The sequence below is a fragment of the Taudactylus pleione genome, unplaced genomic scaffold (genome assembly GCF_031769625.1).
Source record: "Taudactylus pleione unplaced genomic scaffold, aTauple2 ptg000969l, whole genome shotgun sequence".
NCBI lineage: Eukaryota > Metazoa > Chordata > Amphibia > Anura > Myobatrachidae > Taudactylus > Taudactylus pleione.
Window position 1 is genome coordinate 1,914,933 of NW_028285370.1, and position 15,097 is coordinate 1,930,029.

A 15,097-nucleotide genomic window follows, 5' to 3' on the forward strand; every position below is an offset into this window, starting at 1 on the left:
CCTTTCCACACACCAGACCTCATGCTGATTAGAGTACACAGACTCTAGAATAACACTATACAAAGGATTGTTACATACAACTGTACAAGAGGGAAATATACATGTTATTACCAATACAATATCATTTGGAATTATGCCCATTCTAATGTGAAATTAGCTTTTCCGCTACACTATCAGGTGCTTGTTCTGTCTCCATTTGATTCTACAAATTCTGCTGACTCACCAACGGTTTACTGCAGAACTAAGCTGCCACCCACCTTTTTCGGTGCAGTATTTTTGTCTGTGGTACGGCCTGCCCTGTGCTCCAGACAGTTTCTGATAGTCAGAGGGGAGGCTGACCTTGTTGCTGCCTCACCTCTCCCTGTCATACTCCAATGAAAATAGCAGCTCAACTCTCATTAGCAAGTGGTAGGTGAAGTAGATGCTGGGTATAGATGGCACAGGAGCATTATGGCACTGGCAGTGCGCTGTCAGAACCCTCTGGATAGGTCGCCTGATCATCAGAGTTGTCCATCAGAGCTATCACATCTCTCACTGAGAAGGGCGTGACCCTGTTTTTTTTCAGTGCAGTATTATTGTCTGCGGCAGAGCCCCCCCATGCTTAAGGCAGTTTCTGATTGTCAGAGGGGAGGATAACCTATCAATACCTCACCGCATGTCTCTCCCTGTCATACTCCAATGAAAATAGCAGAGTTTTCCACTGTTACAGAAGGACTATAATCTTCCCTTATATTAAGAATAAAGATATTAGTGTGAAGTTAATTGAGCTATTAACCTTGCAATGTTTATAAGTGATAACATATTGATCAGCAATAATTATATATATTATAAATATATCTGAACTAGAAATAATAAGTAACAAGTGTAAAATTAATAAAAGCTTGCATATAGAAAATGCACGATTATAGGAATATATATGTGTCTAACTTATCGAAGATGTCAGAATACCAAGAGGTCGCGTTATATAACATGTTGTTTCTTATTTTGTGCCGAGTGTAATCTATAGGCTCACAGATGCTTCCTGAGATGGCGGATCATAGAGGACTGTGCTAAAATATACTGTCCACCTTGCTATATGAAGATCGCAGGCTAGAGATATTAAGGTCCATCTGTCACCAGTGATTGCGCTCTCAGATAACTTGGAGAAAGTCCACATTAAGGTGGCAGCAGCACAGATTAACACCATCCCCCTTTAATAACATTCACTGATGAATTGATTTCCAGAACACTGCAGGGATCCATCAACCAACCCATAGCTGATGGGAGGATGCCAGGAACCGTGCCAACCACTTATATTTATAATGTCTGATTAAAAGCAACAGTCTTTAATTAGAACTCATTTGAATATGTAATTGATAGGCACAAAAGTACAGGATAAATAGCAGGATTGAAGTGTAACCAGTGGGTTAAATAATTAATTTCTACATAGGTATATAAGTTGTAATACACAACTGTGCTAGGCCCCATTGAGGTTTGAAAAGAGTTTGTATTCATGTAGTTCTAGTCTATGCCTAGACTGGTCAGATTCACCTTTGGGGTCAGACAAGACATATATTGGGGGGCCTATACTTGTACCTTTCATTAGCAGAAATGTATAATAAGCCCTTAAGACCTTATATGGTGTTAGTTGTAGAAAGTTAGCCACATTGCAATAGAATAACCATTTTAAGATGTGTAGAGATGCTAAGCATTATGGGATACTGAAAGTGAAGTCCATATTCTTTAGACAAAGAGGGGCTTTGAGATAGTGTAACTCCAGACATTCTAGGACACGCCATAACTGTATTTCTTTGTCCTGAGTATATCTTAGTGCTTACTGAGCATGTGCAAGAGATAAGAATTGTCCATGCTATGTTGTACCAATCAGTGCTTGATACCCAGTATGTAACTAATATGGGCTTAATATCTGGAAAGCCAAACACCCAGACTATAGTATATAAATCAAGACCTAGACAAAGGCTCTTTGGCTCGTGCATGGACCTGAGACTGCAGTAGAGTGTCTGCAATGTAAATTGAAAGACCTGAGCATTGTGAAACGAGGGCTCCCCAGATTAACATGAACTACATCTTATGTTGAAGATAATGAATCACCGGTGTCATCTGAACACATAGACAAAAGTATACTGTATACTTTGTATGTTTGTTACTTATAACTAAAGTGTGTTCATTTGTACTCACTCAGTTGGTTACGTTGTATAACCATTCACTTCGATCAGAACGAAACACACCGTTATGCACTGAAGCCATGTGAATGGAGCCTTTGGATTGAAGCCTTAGGCATGCCTAATATCAATATTACTGATTTGTAATCCCCTGCTAAAATATTATATAAAAGAAGAATTTTCTCTTTACTTGATTTGGAAAGCAAAAGATATTTAATTGCTCTAATTCCACTGATGTGAATATGGGGACGAGAGTGAGAGACACTGCATGGATCCACACAGTTCTCTGTTCCTGCAGGATGTGTACGACAGGTAGGGAGCAGATCATGAGGCATCTTGTCTCCACCTGGGCCCCCAGGTTCTGGGATTAGCACCCTACAATGGTGATTTTCTGGTCCTCCTGGATGTTATTATTTTGTAACCCCTCACCCGGGCGCAAGTCTCTCTTGGTGTTACTGAAAGATGCCCCCTCGTCCGGGCGCAGGTCTCTCCTGGTGTTACTGCAGGTGGAGGATTTGCTCTGCTCGTTGATGGTATTACCACAGATGCCTCTGCCAATGACTCTGCAATCAGAAAGAGATCCAACATTGTTAGCGATATGTGTATGTGGATGGACGTACTCTGTGTCCTACAAGTCGCAGGTTGGCAAAGGCTACTGTAACATGAAAAGGGCCACACATCGATTACACTACAGTGGCAATAACCCAAGATTGGTAACTTAATGATAGTTTTCACGAATGTCTCATTCTACCACGTAAGTGAAATATAAGTTATGATGTTAGATACTGTACTACCTAGTAATAGGTGACAAATGACAGGGGAAAGTACTTACCAACAACATCCTCCGGCTTCTCCAGAATGGAGGCACACTCTGCACAGGTCCATGCGCTCTCAGCAGATCTCAGGGCTGAGCAGGCGAGGTGGGTTCCTGCTGACCCACAGCAGTGACACCGAATTATACACCATTCACTGAAAGAGGAGACACAGAGGATAAATCTACAGCTGGAGCTATAAATCTCAGCGATGGAGCATTTCGCTACAGAAAGAAATAGGCCCTAAGATACTAAATGTTTTATTGTATTCTAGAGAGGATTAAACAATTTGGCAGCTTATAAGAATGTATACATTTCAGCTAATTTTTTACCTTCAAATGCATCTTAATCAAACATTGATGGGAGTAGGACGCACAAGCAACTTCTGCTGATTAAAATGATATGCGGCATGCCTATATTCTGTGTGTGACAGCGGGTGTATCTGTATGCGAAATGCTATGTTACAGTGCCAGTGGCTACGACACTGTAACAGCTGATACGTCACCCACACAATGGTTGATACGCCACCCGGCACAATGGTTCATACGCCACCCGGCACAATGGTTCATACGCCCCCCTGCTCCCCTCATTCTTTTATATTGTGGGCATTGGCTATCATAATGTGTCTCTGGTGCTGAATAGAAGAGCAGCCAGGAAGAGAAGCCTCTGAGCCGCCCAACCAGCACAGTGAAGCATGATAAAGAGAAGAACAGAATTATAGGGCAGAGGAAGAAGAAAGAGACGGAGGAGCAGGTAAGTGTGGGGTGACACCAATAACAAAGTGGGCAGCGCTGCCAAGAAAACCTAAGGTACCGGGAACTCTCTGATAAAGCTTCCAATATTACAATTTATTGAATACATATTAGATTCACAACACATATAAGATATGGGATACGTTCAGTATCCCGGCGCATCCTGTACCCATCCCATAACATATATAATAACAGAAAACGATTATAGTAGCCAGGTTCTTGGTGTCGGCCTCTTAGTAAGCACACAGTAAATGTGAAAGATATCAACCTCTTATTAAATACATCGTCACATATATTTCGCATACACCCAGTAGATCCTTAGCTAATAAACGTAGGGTCCTAATTATCAGAGTCTAGGCCGCATTAATCATGCGGAATGAGCAGGGGAACCTTCCCAGGGGCTGCTGCTGGGCCATAGCACACTGGCAGCCTTTAAGAAATAAAATGCGAAAAGTTTTACCTGCCGCTCTCGCTGTGAGTTCTTCCATGGTCGCAGCGGCAGGGATCCGCGTCGCACTGTTGGTGGACCTGCAGTAGTTCTCCAAAGGCATTGTTCTCCAGTTCCCAGGATGCATCTCTGAAAGGTTAATGTGAGGTAATATCGCTGATGTAATTAATCAATGTTACATTACAACGCTTTCTTCTGTCTGTTTCATCTAGTCCAGCAGTCCAATCCGGCAAGCCGTCAATATGGGTCTCGCTACAAAGGGGGCGTACTGTTAATGGTGAGTGACAGCACGCCCCGTTTGGTGGGCGTGACGGGGGCGTGACTGGCCAGACGGAGGCATTCCCATGGGAACGCCTACCATCTGGGGCCGTCCCACTGACATCATAAGTGATGTCAGTGGGAGTGCTTTCGGCTCTGATAGAGCTAAAAGCACTCCAGGGCTTGCGGCAACGAGACCCTACCACAAGGGTCTCGTCGCAAGGCCGATGGTCGCGATGGTCTTGAGCATCGCGACCATCTTCCTGGCCGCTCGCTATAGCTGTGGGTGGTCACCCACAGCTATACGAGCGGCTGGGAGGCCGCTCTAAAAATTCAGAAGGACGGCCCTGATTCAGAGCGAGCGCTTTGTCAGAGTGTCCGGCTCTGAATCAGGGTCATAGACCCATAGCCAAGTGCCCATAGTCTTATGGCTGGATTTGGCAATTTGCTTACTAAAGAACTGATAAATCTCTGTAAATTATAATAGGACACATTTTGCTTATAGCATTTCATAAGTACGAAACACAAGGTAAAATAACGGGATGCGAGCTTTCGTTTCCTTGTTTAAGCTACACAAATGCACAGTTAATGTCGGCACCAGTTTTGTCTCTGTAATTGGTGTGGGGGGTGCACACCGCCACTGATGCCGTTCACATCATTATTCCGTTGATAGCTTTCAAAAAATGCAGCCAGCACCATGTTCCAGAAGTGAACCCCAGAAACATGGCAGCTGCATCATATGTACGATATAACACCAGATTACTGCATATGCACAGGGGATTATGGGTAAATTCCAGATTGTTGGTGATGTTCTGTGCATGCGCCAGTGTCATTTTATTTTCAGGGAGAGGGGGCTCACAGAAATCCTCACATGGGCCCCCTCCAGTCTTAAAATGCCTCTGTGATGGAGCTGGATTCTATGTTCTAGATAAAGACAATTGTTACATATACCTGTGGGGAATGTAAATTCCCATTTGCAGCATCTCCTGCTGGAAACTCTCCATGTTCTGGCATATGGGGCACTTCAAGAAATACTTCCCTGCGTTTAATGCCTGCATCTGTAATGTAAGAAGTTCAGATGAAATACCAAATATATATATATGTACAGTCATAAAGCAAATGTACTGCACAAGAGTTGACGAGCGAGGACAAGCCGACCAGCCTACTGTCAGGCCGCATTCGCCATAATCCTTCATATACAGAGAGCGGACACCGGAATCAGCTTCAAACCCTCCACTCCATTGGTCATCATTCCTCAGCTCTCTCCTGGTTGGCCTCCTCCCGGTGACTCCGATAGTGAGGAGTAAATAGTAAAGCCATAGCTCACCTGCAGGCAAGTCCTGTGGAACCAAGTGTTTTTGCAGCAGGGGCTCTTAATCACATCATATGCAGGGGCAGGGGTCAGCTCCTCCAGGCAGATGGTACATGCACTTACTCCGTCCTGTGCCGCAGCCTTCTGAACTGGCCGATGCCTTGGGCAAAATGATCTGCAGGGAAACAAATATTACAGAATAAATAGTGAGAAGTTCAAACAAAAACCCCACTGTAACGGAACATACATACACAGCGCGATCACATGCCAAGACATAGTGGGCGTGCTAATGCCTTGCCGTACGATCGCCTGCCTTGCCGGATTTGCATACGCCAGCTGCGTGCGAATGCATCTAGCAAGCGGGTCTGAATCGGGTTCTATATACCTAGAAGCAAATGGATTACTCACGGAAACTCCTTGAAGTACTGGAATATAAATTCCTTTTCCTGGCCACAGGGGAAGTGCACGGTCTCAGTGCAGGCCTTCCCGCTGCAGCGTATGGAGGCGCCCATCCTCTTGCACACTGTGCAGGGCTGCAAAACATGATTAACAAATGACAATACTGAGAAAAACACGAACAATGAGTGTAAATAGGTCCCCCACTATAAATAACCTTTGTTCTAGACTCCTTTACTTCCTAATAATAGAACAGTCACTGTATATAACACTCAAGTATAACCAGGTCCTCTGCTAACCACCTTAGTGGGAGAGATAGAAAATAGCTCCTCTAAGGCTTCCAATCATAGCTGCTGCGGCTGATCGGCCGTCCTACAGAGAGACCTATGGCACGTTAATCTTTTTTTCTTTCTTTTTTTTATTTTAGTGAAGTGCAAGTGCATATGTCTGAGCTTCCAGTCCTCTGTGCATGCAGGAACCGGCAAGCTGGATCACACATGTGCATTTAGCAGCACACTGGCTCGAGGAAGCAAAAAGATCTGCATTACCGCAGACAGGCGGCATCACTCTGTTTCTTTCCACAAGCACCCATTGTCTGCTCTGCATCCAAATACTCACTACAACCACAGTCGGTAAACCATCAGGACTCATGAACAGTAAAAAAAGCACAGTGGCCAACTGCGCCAACACCTGCAATGCATTCACCTCTGAGTTAGGTCCAGACACCAAAACATTTTATATAAATACGACTCCCCAGAATCTGTTGACCACCTTGGGAAAACACTTCTGATTGGCTGAGTGGCTTTTGACCTTTCTGGTCACGTCAGTACCACAGTCATTCTGCACCGCGGCTCCAGGCGGAGCCGTTCTCACTGCGGCATCACAAAGCTGTTTATTTTATTCTTTGTGGATTATCAGGGAATAGAATAAACTCCCAATTAGGCCCAATATGTGTCATTCAGTTCTCCGGTGACTTCACATGACATGAGAAAGTATCAGCATGATCGGCTCCTCACCTGCTCTGCCGCCTGGCTGGCTGCCTTCCGCACATCTGGGTACAGGAAGCCATAGAAGCCTTGCCTGTCACTGCCCCTCTGCAGCACACCGCTGGATAGTAACTGGATAGGAGAGAGGGGAGATGTACTTATGGCTGTCACCACTGCTGCATTATCTATAACAATTAGGAAGACTTATATCTCTAACATATGCTCCAATATAGTTTTATCATGTTTTATGCACTTAGCATGTTAATGAAACTGTGCAGATAACTACATATCCTTAGGGGAGGGCTCCAATAATATTTAATGCCTAAAGTTAAAAATGAAACAAAATATGTTTTTTTGCATTTTTCCACCATTTTAATTAACAGAAAATGTATGGTTTCATTTGGTAGAATAATTTGTTGCCTTTATGTGGGGGGGAGCTATCACACTTATCGCGCCCCCCCAACCCCGTGGCTTTATGCTAGGCTGAGGGGCTCACAAATAGGGGTATTTTTAACCTAAGGGGGCATAGCCATGCCTCCCACAATTAGGACACACCCCTCTCCCTGGGCCCATCTCTTTACATCCCTGCCCAAAACACTCACAAGCCATCTCTCTGCTTCAAAGGCTTACCGTGACTGGGCTCTTATCGGCATTGGCCTCCGGGGAAGAGGAGATTGAGACATTTGAGTAAACATTTACATTATTACCTTGTGAATATAGGGCCTGATTCACGACGGATCGCAAGTCTGTAATCGCACGCACCCGGCCGCTGCGAAAATATGCTATGAATGCATTGCGATTGCAGCAGTATACTCACACACCCACCACTTCAGTAAGCTGCCCACTTCCGCAATACCTTTGGTCAGGGCTGCCATCAGGGGGGGACTGCCGGGACTCCAAAGAGAGACTCCCAGAGAGAGAGGGGGCCCGGGTAGCGGCCGCTGCTGATTGGCTGGCTGCCGTTCCATGAGCTGTGATTGGCTTGCAACCGGCTCCATGTATTAAATGCCACCGAGACTCTTCTCTGGCAGCTGCCGGTGCATTCCACCAGTGACATGTGGTACCTCACATCACTCTGCGCTGTGGGAGCTCCCAGAGTCACGGAGATGGCTGAGTGTCCAGGTAAGTTTGGGCTCTGTTGTAGGGTGGGAGTGCCTAATTTATGTATTGCATATATATAAATAGTATATATACAGTGTGAATATGTATATATATATAGTATATATACAGTATATATAGTGTGTGTATATATATATATATATATATATATAGTATATATACAGTGTATATATATATATAATTATATATATATATATATAAATAATCATACACATACATGTGTGTAAGTGCTGCTATATTACTTGCTGTGCTGACACTTACATTTGCATGCTTTTAATTTAATATAGTTAAGCACCAGAGGCTTTTGTTTGTGTATGTATGTTTTATATATATATATATATATATATATATATATATACACACACAAAACATCTTGTGCTTAGATATATTAGATTAAAAACATGCAAATGAAAATGTCAGCACAGCAAGTAATATAACATCACTTACGAACGATTAATCCATGCCCCCAATAGGACCAGCCCTCCCTCTCTCTCACCCCCCAAAGAAGCTCCACCCACATCCACAGCTCCACCCACTTCTGCCCCATACCCTGGGGTGAGGGTGGCCCTGCTTAATTTGTCAGTACCGAGCCCCACCATTTCTGATGGCAGCCCTGCCTTTGGTAGTCTGTGAAAGCATCGGTAACATAGAGTAACATCGGACCCAGACGCACAGTTGTGGTAGAGATGACCTGACTCAGAAATTGCTAAACTTCCTGTCAGTACCCAGAGCTCAGGCTGCGTGTGCTGTCGCAGGGGCTTAATTATGCACGCCGCTGTAATGGCATTCAAACGCACTGGCATGTCTGCGTTCCTTCGACCACTGCCCCTCGCGATCGCATCGGCCAGTTCGCACACTGTGATGCATACGCATGCGCAGAACACAAACATCGGCAGGGTGCGTGTGCGTCCGCAGACGCGTTCCAAGCTGAATCAGGCCCATAGGACAAAATGATTATCACATTTGCATAAATATAGCAGATTGTGATAAATGTGCACCTTACTGTGTAACAGGCTGCTTTCAGCTGCTATAACTGATGCTCATCCATCATTACTTTCCATACTTACCAGGCAGTAGTGGTGGACAGTCAGCTTCTCCTTGGCGTTATGCAGCAGCTCTCCATACTTGGGCACGTCATTTTCTGCACGACCACAGAAAATGCATGCTGTGGAAGCAAGGCAAGACTTTATGTATGGTGTGTTCTTCATACAAAACACAAATCACACATTAAACCAGAACAAGTACATGCAAGATAGGTGAGGGAATGTAGTTGTGAGACAGAGGGTAGAGAGAGCGATGCCCGACCAGGTGTGTACCCAGCTTTACTCTATGTCATAATTACAGGTATATTACTGAAGGTTAATAAAGGCTTCTGGCTCCTGTCTTACCTGGATCGGCTTCTAGCAATGAGCTTGATGCCGAATCTCTATTAGTTTTCTGCTTTCTCTTACTAAAGATAGAGATGCAAAAACAAAATTGTAAATTATAAGTGCAAATAATAATCCTCCTTTATGTATATGTCATATATAATATGTTCTGTGGATCTCAAGGTGCTGCTGCTGTATAAAATTACCTTTGTGGACAGTGTGGCTAGTTTTATGGGACCAGATAAGCAGGGGTTAAAGTGAGCTGGAACGCGGCGGTATTGAGTTTTGTCCGTTATATATGAAGGGGAAACAAGTCCCTCCCCTGCCCGCGGCCCTGTAGCTGAGCCCAATGCCAACCGAATGACTCTGCCTCTGAGAGGAGTCACTAAGTGACAAGCATCACACCATGCCGTTAGCAGTCAGTGCACAGCGTCACCCCATGCCGCCTGCAGTCAGCGCACAGCGTCACCCCATGCTGCCTGCAGTCAGCGCACAGCGTCACCCCATGCCGCCTGCAGACAGGGCACAGCATCACCCCATGCCGTCTGCAGTCAGCGCACAGCATCACCCCAATGCCGCCTGCAGTCAGTGCACAGCGTCACCCCATTCCATCTGCAGTCAGTGTACAGCATCACCCCAATGCCGTCTGCAGTCAGAGCACAGCATCACCCCAATGCCATCTGCAGTCAGAGCACAGCATCACCCCAATGCCGCCTGCAGTCAGTGCACAGCATCACCCCAATGCCGCCTGCAGTCAATGCACAGCGTCACCCCATGCCATCTGCAGTCAGTGAACAGCATCACCCCAATGCCGCCTGCAGTCTTTGCACAGCATCACCCGATGCCGCCTGCAGTCAGTGCACAGCGTCACCCCAATGCCGCCTGCAGTCAGTGCACACCGTCACCCCATGCCGTCTGCAGTCAGCGCACAGCGTCACCCCAATACCGCCTGCAGTCAATGCACAGCGTCATCCCATGCCATCTGCAGTCAGTGCACAGCATCACCCCAATGCCGCCTGCAGTCTTTGCACAGCATCACCCGATGCCGTCTGCAGTCAGTGCACACCGTCACCCCATGCCGTCTGCAGTCTGCTCATGTAGAGATGGTCTCGCCTTTTCCCCCCAATCCAGGCACTATTGTAAGCTTTGCATGCACACCAAATATCTTATGTATCTACAGCCGTGTTGGCAGAGACACATTTTAGGATTACTTCCCCTTATGGTGGGGGGGCGGTGTAATGTGACCAAAGTACAGTATGAGCGCCTTCAATTTAAAAATACACCCCATAACGGGCGGCAGCAGAGTCCAATCAGCTGAATGCGTCTTGAGCATGTTTATGCTAATATATACAGTAATGTTACTGTTATTATCTATTTACATTATTACAGTGATATTGGTAATGGGTTTGCAGTAATAAGGCATATATACTTCTGCAGCTCAGATTACATTAGTATTCATTCTAGCACACTCTGGTCTATATCTCGGCAGTGTGTTACATCAGCTGAGTGTGCTAGAAGCATCAGAGCAGAGAGCGACACCCCAGGCAGAAAAGAGGAATGGCACGGGCTGTGACAGGTGCAGGGTGCTAGAATGAAGACTATTACATTGGCCCCTGAGAACAGAATTTTGATACAACATAAAATTGTTCCTAATATTCCAACATGACAATAACAAAACATAACAATTGTTTCCTTGGATCATTTTGAATTTAGCTTTATAAGCGGATTGGACGGTTTATAATGAGGAGGATGAGGGCTGGTTGTGTTTCCAGACTTATCTTAGAGACAACTACATTAAAGAAGTTTGTGTAGAGCCAACCTGCGGCTCTCCAGCTGTTGTGAGACTACAAGTCCCAGCATGCCCTGCTACAGTTTTAGAATTCCCTAATAGCAAAACTGTGGCAGGGTATGCTGGGACTTGTAGTTTCACAACAGCTGGGGAGCCACAGGTTGTCTAGGCCGGGTGTAGAGGATGAGAACGCTTGTTTAGTACTAATAAAAGAATTCAAGTGGTTTCATATGAAAATAAAAATAAAAACAATTCTATTATATGCTATTATGTAATGGATTGATGTGATATTCTATTTTTTTTAAACAAATTTTGTAATTGTAATTTTCTTTGGTGGTTCAATAAAAAAAACTAATAAAAAACTAATAATAATAATAATAATAATAATAATAATAATAATAATAATAACAATCCCCACAAAAACAAACAAACAGTGAAACATTAAAGTATCTCAGCTTCTGTTTCAAAGAATTTGAAGCACAATTATAAGTTAATCAATTTTGGATGCTATCAATGTTTGTGTAATTAGTGACAGTATTGATGTACTTAGTGATATAAATTAGCTATAATTGGTGTTCCACATAATTGTAAATCTGATCATAAATATTACATTTGTAACAAGGAAATCCCTATTTTTAAAAACACAACACAGACAGTCACTTACCTAGACGAGGCCATGAAGCCTCACATTTAGAGTTACAGCCTCTCAGATGCTTCTCCAGTAGTAGAATTAGAGAAAATGTGCTTTATAATAAAAACAATACACCTTGCTAGGATTCTGTAACTATAATGCAAGTCTCTGCTGAGGGTGAGCCTCACTGGCTGTCCTGTGTTATGACATCACTGGCCACTGTGACATCACTGATTTGCATAACCATGGCAGGTCAGATATCTGACACAGGGTCTCCATCATGCACATGCAGGGGCTCCATCAGAGAGTTATGGGGGGTACAACACTAAGGGGGCCAGACTGCCTGGGGGCCCGCTGTGGCCAGAAACACAGCCTAATTCCTCTGTACTGGGCCCCATATTTCTCTGCGCACATGTACTGTACCTGCTGCCTGGATCACTAGTTCTCTCACACCAAAGAGAGTCATTCTGGGGCAATAGTGAGCTCCTTGTAATAATAAGCAAAGATAAATCATGGCAAGTCCATGAACTTAGTTTTCTTTCTGAAGTTATTACCTCTTAGTGTAGCCCCATGTACTCTATTAATGCACATTCACATCATACTCTGCAATAAGCCTGTGTACCAAATTTGCTGACTTCCAAGGTGGCAGACAGGTTGGCTCAGCAGGGAGAGGGGTGTCGCAGGAAATTAGTAAGAGGGGGGAGGGTCCCACGGGAAAACTGGAGCCAGGTCAGCGGTCCAATCTTTTTTTTAATTAAATTGGCAAGGTGCAGCAATGACGTGGCTGCATCTCTTGTGCGCCCTAAAAGGCTGCACCCTTGGCCTGGAGCAGATGCTTGTTTGCTCTGTAGTAGTACAGAATCCGCACTGTAGAGTTAGGTGACACAGGTTAGCTATGCTGATATACGCCGCGCCCCCTGACCTCTCCTCAGTGCTGCTGCTGCTGCTCCATTAGGGCTAGAAGGGAAATGTGCTTCTGATGGGAAGCTGAAGTTTGTTTCTATCTGCTCCATGAACAGAACGCCAGTGTGCCCCATGGTCTTCAGAGTGCCCCACACCACACCCACAGCTTTCCAGTGTGCCCTGTGCCCTACACACAACACTCCAATGTAACCCTCGCCCTTCCAGCGAGCCCCATGCCCTACACATGGCCTTCACATGTTACCACCTGCAAACCAGAGGTTCTCACATGCCAGCCGTTGCCCGCTAGCATGTCTATCACATCAAGTAGGGGAAGAAAAAAATGGGGGAATTATCCATAGTGGTGCACTAAACAATACATAAAACATAAGTTTTATTAATTTGTATACATAATAGCAAGGCACTAAAAAGCGAAAATACAGTATATGTAAAAAGAATTTGGTGTGTGTAATGTAAATGAGTGTATTTAAAAAGGGGGCGTATGCTCCTGATCCACTAAATGCCCTATTATAGATGTTGAGTATAGGTCAGCATATGTGTGTGTCTACCAGTATAGACAATTCCATTTCCATATTGATCCCACATACAGGTGATGCACTAAGTACTTCGGTTAATATATGTATAGTATGTCATATACCACAGCATGGTATATGACATACTATATGTCATATTCAATAGAAAAGAGGGGATAACAATTCTAAAAAAATATGGTCCTATAATTATTTGTTATCACCTCACATCCTGTACCTGTTGGTATAAATAGGTTTATTACTTCTATTTTGGTGGAGGGCCTACGAAATCTAAGGCGATGTTGGGTATTAGTTATTAAATAACGAATGTAATGAGTTAATTGAATGACAGAGACGGCACGTAACCCAGGGCGCCCTCTGGCTTTGATTGGTTGCTATAGGTTATAGCACATTTTCTACCCAATTATCTATGCGTCAGATTTCATAAACGCCCCTCAGTATGTGTAATAGCAACTGCCGCAAGGAATATCCAATCACATGTACCGGTTATGATTATGAAGCTATTATATGTGGCACTACCTCAGCTTTATGTGTAGTTTGAGGCGATTACAGTTATACAGTTATGGTGTGATTTATAGAAGCCCATCATCTTCATACATATCCGATTCCACCTCTCTAGTGACGTGACAAAGAAAATGAAAAGACAGGACTTATTATTCCCCAACGCGTCCTTGCACATGGTAATGATGAACTCTAATACGCTGAGCCTGTGAGCTACGCATTTGGCGAGTTATCTCCTTAGAACTAGGGGAGCTTTTTATGCAGGGTGTCAGTCTCTAGCTTATAAATGCCCATAAAACATTTGTAATTAGGTTTCCTGGGTAACTGAACTGTATAAATTGGAAGACAACATTGACCATCTCAGCATTAGACAATATTTTTACAAATGCACTAACCTGGCCTGAATTAAATAAAAACACTGTCATCCAGTAATTAAATGCAGTCCCAGTTATTATAAATGGGAAACATACAGGACAGATGGGAATAGGGTCTCACAAGTGACTTGGGTCATTCGGGAAAAGGTATCTATAGTGCTAATGAGAACATGGCACAGTGTGACCCAGAGAAAGCATCGTATTGCTGTGTGCGGTCAGGGAGGAGAGTCTTTCTCCTTTGATGGGAAATAAGCAGCTGCCACACTGGAAATCCCTTCTTTTTTCTGGGTCAACACTTTTATGGAGCGTACACACTAGACGATATGCTCCCTGAGCGTTGTCTAGTGTATCCCTGGCAGGGTGTGCTCAATGTCGTTCATGACATTGAGCACACCCACTGAACGATATCTTTAACGATATCATTCAGCGCCGGGCTCTCTCCCCCATTCCCCAACATACAGCAACCTGACGACATCGTCAGGTTGGCCTGCATGCTTACTCGATGAACGATAATGACGAACGACCCGCAGGAACGCACATCGTCGTTATCGTGCATCATTTTGGTGTTAAAAATGGACGATAAAGTGGACGACTGAACGATACATTATCATTCAGTCGTCCACTTTAATCGCCCTGTCTGTACACACCTTTACACTAAAGGTTCCCAAAATCCGCCATTACAGTCCAGGTTTTAAGGCAGAGATGCTGACATTCTGGCTGCCCCTTCCGGGAGGGGGCA

General features: G+C 44.4%; 1 protein-coding gene across 1 annotated transcript in view; it reads right to left on the minus strand.

The window, feature by feature from the left end:
• Nucleotides 1-12,079, minus strand: part of LOC148454869 (G2/M phase-specific E3 ubiquitin-protein ligase-like) — a 56,281-nt gene extending 44,202 nt beyond the window's left edge. The window contains exons 1-7 of the mRNA XM_088460636.1: nt 12,066-12,079; nt 9,634-9,695; nt 6,153-6,306; nt 5,760-5,919; nt 5,384-5,490; nt 4,187-4,303; nt 2,995-3,131 (exon numbers count right to left, since the gene is read on the minus strand). Coding sequence (XP_088316762.1) covers nt 2,995-3,131; nt 4,187-4,303; nt 5,384-5,490; nt 5,760-5,919; nt 6,153-6,306; nt 9,634-9,695; nt 12,066-12,079 — 751 coding nt within the window. The remainder of the gene's footprint in view (nt 1-2,994; nt 3,132-4,186; nt 4,304-5,383; nt 5,491-5,759; nt 5,920-6,152; nt 6,307-9,633; nt 9,696-12,065) is intronic.
• Between the last annotated feature and the right edge of the window lie 3,018 nt (nt 12,080-15,097).